The sequence below is a fragment of the Hibiscus syriacus genome, unplaced genomic scaffold (assembly GCF_006381635.1).
Source record: "Hibiscus syriacus cultivar Baekdansim isolate YM2019G1 unplaced genomic scaffold, ASM638163v2 tig00110505_pilon, whole genome shotgun sequence".
In the NCBI taxonomy this organism is placed as follows: Eukaryota; Viridiplantae; Streptophyta; class Magnoliopsida; order Malvales; family Malvaceae; genus Hibiscus; species Hibiscus syriacus.
Window position 1 is genome coordinate 568,092 of NW_024062765.1, and position 11,593 is coordinate 579,684.

The 11,593-nt window shown below is 33.9% G+C and overlaps 1 protein-coding gene across 2 annotated transcripts; it reads left to right on the forward strand.

The window, feature by feature from the left end:
• The first annotated feature begins 209 nt into the window (after positions 1 to 209).
• On the forward strand, positions 210 to 10,002 carry LOC120130078 (WAT1-related protein At4g08290-like). Of its 2 annotated transcripts, XM_039147423.1 has the most exons (8): positions 210 to 470; positions 627 to 689; positions 840 to 956; positions 1,041 to 1,275; positions 1,391 to 1,549; positions 1,766 to 1,917; positions 2,306 to 2,519; positions 9,992 to 10,002. In XM_039147423.1, exons 1-7 carry the CDS (start codon positions 259 to 261, stop codon positions 2,499 to 2,501), a joined length of 1,134 nt encoding a protein of 377 aa, XP_039003354.1. In that variant the 5' UTR covers positions 210 to 258; the 3' UTR covers positions 2,502 to 2,519; positions 9,992 to 10,002. The 2 variants fall into 2 exon arrangements, with proteins under 2 accessions (XP_039003354.1, XP_039003353.1); XM_039147422.1 differs by lacking the exon at positions 9,992 to 10,002 and having other exon boundaries at positions 211 to 470; positions 2,306 to 2,600.
• Positions 10,003 to 11,593: the final 1,591 nt, after the last annotated feature.

Below are 11,593 nucleotides of genomic sequence, written 5' to 3' on the forward strand. Positions count from 1 at the left end.
TTCCATGGAAGATAAAATAAATGATTATCCTTTTATCTTTTTTCTTTGTTTCATCACTTTGGCTGACAATGGATAATTGGAGATTAAAGGCAAAAAGCAAGCACAATCTAAAGTTAAGTGGATAAGGGACCCTGTAGATTCTATGTTTGACTGAAGTCCTTTACATGGGCTATTTGTATATATAGCAACAGTTCTGATCACTTCTGAGTAAATAACTCAGATAAAATCTTCCCATATCTACTGAGTTTTAGAGCAAATATGAGTGAGCAACTTTCAAATGGACCTTTGAGTGCAAATTTCAGCAAGGCAAAGCCTTATTTACTTATGATATTCTTGCAATTTGGTTCGGCTGGGATGTACATAATCAGCATGGTAACTCTCAACCAGGGCATGAACCGTTACGTGCTTGTCGTGTATCGTAATGCCTTTGCCGCACTCGCACTTGCACCGTTCGCACTGGTGCTTGAGAGGTGATCCTAATTGTCTCATATAGTACACGCATTCATGCATAGTAATAGCAATCTATGTTGCTCTCGATTCTGATGTGAATATCAAATACGAATATGCCTGCGGCACGAATAAAAATAAGACTAATCTCTATATGCATATTCTCCTTTTTCTTACAGGAAAACAAGGCCGAAGATGACATTTTCAATCTTCCTACAAATAATGACCTTGGGATTTTTAGAGTAATCTTTCTCACCTCATACTTATGTAATAGTAAATACCATTACATGGAAATTCCAATCATACACAAATTTCCAGTTTGATTCAGACCAATCAACTCATCTAGGAACAGTGTTTTTTTGTGTTTGATGTCTGAATTTTTTTGTGGACAGGCCAATCCTCGATCAAGGCTTCGTTTACTTGGGAATGAAATACACATCAGCATCATTTACATCTGCAATTATGAATGCTGTCCCTTCAGTCACCTTTGTGATTGCACTCATTTTTCGGTGAATTTTGCATACTCCAAAATTATCTGCTCTATAGCTACTAGTTTCCAACCATTGAAATTGGTTCATAAACTGTGTGATCAGATTGGAGCATTTAAATATGAAGGAAATACGCAGTATAGCGAAGGTGATTGGGACCGTGGTGACCCTTTCAGGAGCTTTACTTATGACACTTTACAAGGGCCCCGTTATTGATTTAATATGGTCAAGGAACACAAGCAGCCATGGGAGCAGCGACTCGTCTGATAAACACTGGATACCTGGGACACTATTGATCCTTGTCGGTTGTGTTGCCTGGTCCTGTTTCTATGTTCTGCAAGTAAGTTGTCTTACGTGGCATTCCACTAATGGATCCCATGCTCTGCAACTGCGTATAAAAAAAATGCAATCAGAGGCAATTTAATGACTGAATTGTTGTTGTTCAAATGGTGCAGTCAATTACCATAAAGAAATACACGGCGGAAATCTCTCTTTCCTCCTTGATATGCTTGGCGGGTACCATCCAGAGTTTGGCAATTGCATTGGCTGTAGAACATCACCCTAGTGGATGGGCTTTGGGCTGGAACGCTAGGCTTTTTGCTCCATTGTACTCTGTAAGTATCAAACGTCTAGGAAACATTTCGAGTTAGGTCGGACTTAGATAAATATGAAGTATGTTAATCCTATCCGTAAATTTTATCTCACCAGGCCCACATATATAAGTATTTGAGTATGGTTAATCAAATTATCAGGTTACCTAATTAGCTAAACTTGAACAGCATATTTATTTGTGGTATATGCTAATTACTGCCAATCTGGTTTTAATGAAGGGTATAATTAGCTCCGGAATTACATATTACGTGCAAGGTCTGGTCATGAAAACAAGAGGCCCTGTATTTGTCACTGCCTTCAACCCTCTCTGCATGATCATCGTTGCAGCTCTCGGTTCCGCCGTTCTCGGCGAGCAAATTCATCTCGGAAGGTACTTCGGTAACATTTCCCGGCACCGTAATCTAAATGACTTTACATGGAAACCCCCGTACATGAAAAAAAAAATGGAATTTTGGTCCATTAACACACCTAACCCCAAACTACTAAAGCCACTTTAAATAAATAATACATTACCTTAAACAACTTTGGTGTTTGATAATTAAGCAAATTAGACATCAACTTCTTTCCAAATATCCTATAGAGGAAAGAGTGAAAGCTCCAGAAAAACAACACATTCAAGGAATTCTCCTTTTTATAATGATAACTTCAACAACTGCGAATAAAACTAAAAAGTATTTGTTCTTTTCAAAATCCATTTCATATTCCTCCATTAAAATAAATATTTTCCTTGTTCTTCTTCCGTTTCACTGTGGTTGTAGCATCATAGGAGGAATCGTTATCGCGATCGGGCTTTATTGCGTGGTGTGGGGTAAAGGCAAGGATTTTTCCCCACCATCTGCACCTGCAAAAGATGATTGTAACCAGCAAGAGCTACCCATTTCTGAAAAATATTGTGCTACTTCCACTAAGCTTGACATTGCCACAATTGACGCTGTTCAGCAGAGTGGAAAGTAAAAAGATGCCTTTTTTCCTGTGCTGTACTAAATTATCAAGCATTTCCATTATTTGACTCTTCTCCGCAACTTGTTAATGGAAAAACAACTTGGTATGTTATCGAGATTCGGAAATGAATGTCGATTATAGATATATTTCTTGTATATCTTTTTAAACTTTTTTCTGTCTTTAACTATGTTTTTAACACTTTTAAACAAATAAATAAATGGAAAATCTCGATGACATAGTTGTTTAACACCAACACCAACACCACCATTGGCGTATCTGAGTGGGGAAGTAGCATTAATAATTGAAGATCAAGGGCGGTCTGGTTTACAATATATTAATATCTTTATAATAATCAAGAAGTAGTTCAAACTTTTTTATGCATGCATTGCGTGTAAAATGTTTAATTTCACAAGATAGGAATATCCTTTTAAATTCTCAACACATTTTTCTCTATCAATTATCATGGCAAATATTTGAGAGATTTTTTTTTAAAGCTTGATCGAAAAGTCAAATTGTTGAGGCTTATTGATCGCAGTCTTAGTAATGGTTTTAAAAAAATATTAAGGAATTTTAAAATTGTATATAAAGTTAAATATTATTTAATTAAAAAATAGAGTTATAAATAAACATAACGTTCGATGAATTAGTAATGAATCGTTCGTATATTATTTCTTTTGTTAAGTTAAATAAATAAGTACAAACAAAAAATATATTTGTACGAGTTTAAACAAAGTTGTGTTCTGTTCGTTTATACTCACAAATAAACTTATTTATAAATTCATTTATTTAAAGTTAATTTTTTCCTATAAAATATACTTAAAATATTAATGTTTATTTCATTAATTTCTAATATAATTATCAATATTTATGTTTGATTATTAGATCTAAAAATAAGAAATATGTTTATTTACCAGTTATTTTTTCTTTTGGTAAACAATGACAGTAAAACTAACTAAGCAGCCTTACCACACAATGAATCTTCCTACGACACCGTTTTCGCGATCACAAAATTAAATATACTAACATAAATATAAATTTAAAATTTAAGAATAAACAAACGAACATGAGTAAAAGTCCTTAATTCAAACACGATTAATTCACAATCCTAACTAAAAATTAAAAATTTCTTTTTTCTCCCAATTTTTTACCCATTTCCCCCCCACCGATTCTATAACACTAAATTTATAGTTTTTCAACAATGGAAGAAATTCCCATGGTTGGCATATGTCAAAACTGTTATATGCGGAATTAAATTCCATTCTGTGCGAATATTGTTATCTCATGAACCCTATTCCATTCCAGCATCAACAATCTTCAGTAGATGAGGCAGACACAACTCATGCATCAATTCATCTTTATTTACGCTTGTACAAATCATCTGCTTACCTACCAACTAAATGAATATATTTGTATTCGACACGAATGTCATGATGATGGGCTGAAAAAGAAACTGCTTGCTTCGTCACCGGGGCCCCTCTTTTTCCACTCAACGGACAAGGTTTTAGCCACACACTATTTGTGTCTTAAAACAAAACTCCATATCTGCCTGGTAATTGGTATCATATCTTAGGACGTTGAAAGCTGGAATTATTATTCCACACCTTTTCAATCTTTTCACTCACTCGTGTTGAATCGAGGAACATCGACTTCTGTTTCAACTACTGTTGCTATCGGATGCGACGAAAATCCGGTGCTACCTTTTTCTTTTCTGAATAGTGTTCAGAAATTTCTTAACCTATTAACAATAATAATAACAGTTGTGTCTTGTGAGAGAAGAGCATGATGCCTCTTGCTATTCTATAAATAACCTCTTGATTTAAAATAATTCTGATCTATATATCTCGGGGAATAAAATTTCTGAATCGGTTTGCATACATACGCAAGTAACTAACTGTTCTTAAAATAGTTTGATTAATTTGCATTTTCCGTATCCTGCAAATATACATACAGATGCATCGGATTCTATTCGGATAGTGCCAACTTTGGGTTGATTTTAAGTGCAGAAATGACATGGCAAAAGTGGCCATGGATTGCCTAACTATAATACTAGTTAGAAACCCAGAAAGTTTAGCCACTAATCAACCATTAACACATATCTCTTAACAATTACAATGAAAAAAATGTGGAATCTGGAAACGGCTAATTATTTGGTGGTTGATCATGAATTATAAGCATAATTTTTATAATAAAAAATACGACACATTGGATGAATATATATATATATATTTAAATTTATCGATGTTGAGATTCAAATATAATCCTAAAGATTAATATTAAAATAAATGAATAAATCTCTTTTAAACCTAATTGAAATACCTTTCGGTTGTATTTCCCATTTGTCATGTGGGAAATCCACCAACCGATCTGATTTTTTCATGTTGGGATTCAAACGCGAAAACCACCAACGTTGCATTGCCTCCCCCCATGTTATTTTATTACACATCATTATAATTATATTATATTTTAATATTGTACGTAGGGATGGACCTAGAAGCTGACGGGTGGAGCGGTCACCCTCTAAAATTTTTAAATTCATATATATTATAGATATTTTCTGTTAAAAATCTCTTTAAAATTTTATAAGTCCGTCTCCTCTAACATAACATGCTGGGTTCGTCTCTCATTATATGAATAATAATTTTCTATCGAAAAACCATCAATAATAGAACACAATTTCATCCATTTGCTGATTAAATGGGTGATATATCTAATTCACTGCTCCCACTCATATTTTAACAATATTTTTTGTCCGTAAGATAGTTAGTGATACGAGGAATAGATCTCATATTGTTTAAAATATATCGATATACTCTATTTGATCGAAGAAACGAGATATATTTTAATTGGAATATGTTGGGATAACATAAAAGAAAAATTTAAAATAAGGCACAGTCATAATAAAATGGTGGGCATGTTCTAGAAAGATACGAAACCAAGTATTTGCTCCGAATTTCTGCTACATGAAAAGCAAGCAATTCATTGATATTAAACTGGAATGAAGCGACAGACAGCAGGGGGGGAGGAATAAGAATCAATATTTATTTTAATGCAACTCTGAAATTTGTATTGAGAAGATATAAAGTAGAGGGATGCGTAATCGAAGTGATTAATTATCAGAAAGCAATTTAATCCAATGAACATGTTGAGTTCTTATTATTCTAATGTTACGAAGAATTTCAGATTTTGAAAACTTATCCGACCGATTTAAAGTTTGTCTAATCAGACATTAATTAATATTTGACGTCAATGCCATTTGCACTAATTTACTTTTGGCTATGACAATTGTAAGCCAAGTAGAATTCATCCACTTCAATTGAATTTTGTGTCATTTTTAACACCATATAAAAAATTAACATTGTAAAATAAATTATATCATATTACGAACCAATTAAACCTTCGAATTTCATTCCAATATATATTTTATTGTTTTTACTGAATTTAATTTTAAATGAGAATTTAAAAAATTAAATAAACATTAAATACAAAAGATGATAATAAGGAAGAGAAAAAATAATGATGATGATAATAATAATAATTTAATTTAATGTCTTAAATCATATATATATAGATATAGATATAGATAGATAGATATAACATAGTACGGGCTTCTATGAAAAAAAAACTTTACGTGGATGCTTACATGAACGTTTATTTTAGGCTTAATAGTATTTTAGTCCTGAAATTAAACTTTATTATCATTTTGGTCTGATTAGATTTGGTCTGTAAAGGTTTTAAATTTGAGAAACGTTATTTTATTTGTAATCACCATTTTTTCCATTATTATTTTTATATACAAACAGGCTCCAAATTAAAACAAACCAACACCTAAACCCTAAATCGATCCTCAAGTCCAACCTAAACCACCCCAAACATAAAACCCGAATCAAGCCCAAATTTAAACCCAAACCAGAACCCGACCCGGAGCCCAAACCAAACCGACCCAGAGCCTAACCTAAACCTAACCCTAGTGTAGCCGCCCTAATCACCCCATCAGCTGCTATTGATCCTTGCACCAAGAAAAGGAAGGTTGCTCTAACACTCCATCACCACCTCCAACACTCCATGCAACATGCAGAGACAACAAACAAGAAAAAAACTTGTAATCATTTTCTCTTTTCTGTAATGGGTATAAAACCCTGAAATAAACAATGTACAAGGGATTTTTTTGGTTCCCGGTTTTTCTATAAGCAATACAGAAAGCAAAAGCACAGTTTGAAGGTGATTTTCCCTCTGTTTTTTAGGTTTCGAGTACATAAAAAAGAGATTTTTTAGTTTCGAATAACAATAAGCAAAAAGAAAAATCCTTTTTTTAGTTTCCAAAAAACAGCAAACAAAAAAAAAGCCTCAGTTTCAGAACACAACCGAAAAGAAAAAAAAAACGTTTTAGTTTCAAAAAATTGCAAAAACCAAACTTTTATCACAGTAAAAAAAAAGAAAAGAGAAAGGAAGAGGGTTAGATCTGGTTACCTGAGTCATAGGGGTCTTCGTTGGAGGTTGCCAGAGTTAGGGAAACCGAAAGGTCAAGGGGGCTTTTCGAGGTATTTAGGGAGTTTTTTTTTTGGTATTTTTAGCCCCAAATAAGGGTCTAGGTTAATACATCTAGGGATTTGGGTCATTTTAGGCTAGTTTAGAAGTTTCGACCGTCGCGTGTGGTGGCCGGAACGGCGGTCAGAACAGGGTGCGAGGCTGCCGACAATGGGCCGGCCAAATAGACAAGGGAGAGCTTTTTCTGGTTTTTTTGGGATTTTGGTTAAAATGAATATAAAAATGAAAAGTGGTATATATAGAGTGAGTTTATGGTAAAATCACGCTTAGGTACCCCTAGGCTTAGCACAATTTTACATTTTGATCACCTATAGGGACCAAATCTGTTAGTTTCCCTTTTAGTTGCATATTATATAATTTTTGGTTTATTCACTATTTAGTCCCTCTAACTTTAGTGTGTTTTTGCATTTTGGTCATATGTGAGGACTGAAACCGTTATTTTCCCTTTTCTTTGCATGTTATATAATTTTTTGTATATTTATTGTTTAGTTCCTTTAAGTTTAGCGTGTTTTTACACTTTGGTCATATGTAGTGACTGTTTAAATTTTATTTTAATTTTTCAAGACTAATTTTGTAATTTTTTCATTTTCGTTTAATAGGGTATTCTAGGCATAAATAATACGGATAATTAGTTTTTAGTCCCTATAATTTTTGCATATTTTTGCATTTTAGTCCCTAACTTATTTTTTTATTGTGTTTAGATTTAGCCATTTAATTTTAATTCGTTTCAACTTAGCCCTTATTACATGTTTAATTTATTTTTTAAATCCTAGTAATTTGATATTCATGTAATTTAATCCTTGTTTTTTATTTTTCATTTCTTTGAGGTTTTTGCTTGCTTATTTTAATTTACTTAATTGTGTTTGTTATTATATTTAACATTTCATAGTTTTTAGTTAACTAGTTTTAGATTTCGTCCTTATATTAGGTTGGTAAGACGAATCAGATCTAGTAATTAGGGTGGCACCTTAGTTTTAATTAGGGAGCAATTCGAACCGAGTTTTCGCATAAGATGCCCGATTACTCGAGTCAATTGTTGAAACTTTTAATTTGTTAATCATTGACTAATTTTCTAAAACTCTTTTAATTTAATCCCATAATTTTTAATAGGTTAATTTAGATGTTATTTAGAACTTTGATTTTTTGATTAGTCCTTAAATTTTAGGAGTTATTGATTTAGACTACTGAACTTTTATTTTTTTAGAACTCTAGATTCTAGATCTTGACCCTCTAGTCCTTAAAATTTCAATTAGACTTCTAAATTAACATAATCAAATAGGTTAAATAGAGCCTCCACTTTTAGCTAAATTTCAATATAATCCTCTAAATTTAGGGAATAATTCGAGTCGGCCCTCGCCTAAATGCTCAAGGGACCATCTCGATTATTCGATTCAATAATTGATTAAAAATCAAATAGAGTTAATTTTAGAACCTACATTTCTAGGTTTGTTCCTTTAGGTTCTTTAATTCTCATAATTTGACACTTTAAGATAGAGAGTGCCTTAATTTACCCTTAGCTTAATTAGGATAAATACAAATTTGTTTGATTGCATTTTATTTTTAAACCTAAGACAATGTTCACTTATTAGGGAATTAATAGTATATCTCACACGTAATTGATTCCCGTACATGATTTTTGGATTTTGCAGACCCTAAAACTTGGTATTTTGATAAAAATAAAATATTTTATTAAAATCACATTTTTATGGTGTCCCAATTGCACCTTAAATGATTGGTGGCGACTCCTCACATTTCATAACCTTTTCAAAGAAAACCCTCCCAAGTCGATAATGGTCTTTCCCTGCCTGAGAGAAAAACGGTGTCGATAGCTTGGCGACTCCGCTGGGGAGACGTTTTGTTTTTTAAACAACTTGAGAGTAGAGCCACGAGTCAGTTACCCTATATTTAGGATTTTAGAAATTATGAGTTCGATCTTATTTAATTACTGTTCGTTATATTATTGCAAATAAAAAATAATTTTCTCTCTGGTTAATGCTTACATTTCTGTGAATTTATTTAGAATCGTTACATCATGGATCTAAACCCGAGCTCAATCCCAATTTACCTAAGCAGGGAGAAACGTCACACCTCATGAGAAGCATTGGGATTCCTTGTGTGGATATGATAAAGTATCTCTGGAAAGTATCCTAAGTTGCCTATCCAGATATCATATACGAGATAAACTTTTAGTGGTGTGATCCCCTGAGCTGAATCCGATTCGCAAGTCTGTGATGGGCCAGAATCAGAGTCAACCTTAGCGGGTTGAATAAATGGCTTGGGAACCTTTGCTAGAACCCATCCATATGTAGAAAATTTAGCAAACCTACCCTACTAGAGCGATATAGATAACCTATGAGAATAGAACACACGTGGTTAGGATTTTAATTTTCTTTGGTGCGCTTTACGTCCAAATTCCTTAAATTTTACTAGTCCGCATTAATTATTCTTTGAATTAATCGAATGTTACTGACCCATCTCTTTGTTTATTGATTGTATGTATCATTTTCATTTTCATTTCATAAAATTGTATAGAAGATATTGATTCCCAGATTATATGGTTACTATAAAAAGAACTTAAAGAAGCAATGTCTTCCGTTAGGACCGAGAATGTGATAAATATTCAGACATGGTCAGAGTATGAGCAAGTATGGTTTGGGGACAGTAATACAGTTGGTGAAGAATCTATGTTGCCAGAGAATTTATTATCGGTGTTAAGCAAGCACATTGTTCAGAGTTATCAAGAAATGGGCTAGTTGGGATGAGACTAAGAAGATGTTATTCAGAGAAGCCTACGGGGACATAGTCGAGTTACTGAGGGTACCGATCGATGCAATAGTGGTTCGAGCTTTGGCTGAATGCTGGAATCCTGTTTATCGTTGCTTCATTTTTGGCAAAGCATACATGAACCCTACGCTTGAAGAATATACTGCTTTACTGAACATGCTAAATGTCAAAAGGCACTCACTTTAAACTAAGCGATCCGACCCAAAGGATTCACAACCAAAATGGTTACTTTGACGGGAAAGACTAAAGAATGGGTCGAAGAATATATTCAGAATGATGGGATCTCATGGGCTTAACTAAAAAGTTTGATTTACGAGCAAACACCATCCAAGAAGAGGAGAGATCACTTTGCACTCGCATTGTATGGCTAGGTGGTTTTCCTGAGAAAAAAGATCACTTCGACATTGCTATAATTGATTTTTTTCAAAGTCATTGCTAGAAAAATAAATCACGCACTAGTAATCCCAGCAGAAACATTCATGTCCTTAAACCAGTGTAGGCGATTAGGTGGAGGTCAGTTTACCAGTTGTGCTAGTATGGTGGTGAGTCATTATTGGATAGTTGAAAAGGGTTGGGCTTGAAAGCATCAAACATATTTCTCTCATCTGGTGGATTTCCTTGACAAGTGCCAAATTTTAGAACCTCACAAAAGAAAAGATTGGGTTGAGGTCCTATGAAATATGAAAGACACCGAGATAGTCTAGAGAGAGTATTGGTTTCCCAATGAAGACATACCATACATATGCGACAATGACAACTTTTTTATATAACAAGGACTATGGTGAGAAGTTGGTTATACTCCCTTAATAGCATTTCGATAATTCAGTACCCAGTAATTCATACCAGCTATTCATGGGTTGAAAGAGGCAGAGTTTTCTTTTTCTACCCGAAATTACCGAAATCGGTTCTCGAAGATTTACAATACCTGGAAAAAACCCTATTTTATGAACTTCAAGATGATAGAACCAACATTCACATCAGCCTATGAGATTTGAAAGTCATGGAGGATCAATGATAACACCCCGAAACCAAATTTAGAAGATAGGTTGACCATGGATGATCGATTAAGAAGGCTCCCGACTGAAGCTGACCTTTTGAGAAAAGAAATCAGGTTGATGAATCTAGATAGAAGGAGCAGAGAAGTTTCTCAAATGAAAGAAGATGTGGGAACTCGAGCTAATTAAGCGAGATGGGGTGGTAAAGTAGTTAGCTAAGGAAAATGAGAAAGTCAAAGATAATTTTGATGCTCTGGACCGGGATTTTAGAGACTTGGAGAAGAACATGAAATTCAAAGGTCTACATCATACTGCTAAGGCTTTAAAGATGAAGCTCGATTTAATGGAGAGAAGCGCGAGAAGAAGCCAAGAACAAAAGAAGTAAGCCATGCATTATGCCCAAAGATTAAAGGAACAAAGGGATGAGGCCAATCAAGAGTTAGAGCAGAGGCAAGAACAAATTGAACAACTCGAATCACAACTAATTAGTTTGGAGAAGGCTTTTCTGATTCTCTACAACAACAATGGTATATTTCTTCGAAGGGAGAATGAGACGTTGAAGAAGAGGATAACTGAGTTGGAAGGGGAAAGTTGATTTATTCATCCGATCTAGAAATGGCTAGGCGAGAAAATGAAGATTTAACATTCAATATTGCTAAGTTGGAAGTGATAGTACAAAGATGTCATGAACGAATCCAACAACTCAAAGGAAGCTGAGAATTGACTAATCAAGAGCTGGGAATTGCACTGCGTCAAGCTAATGATACAATTCATATGCAG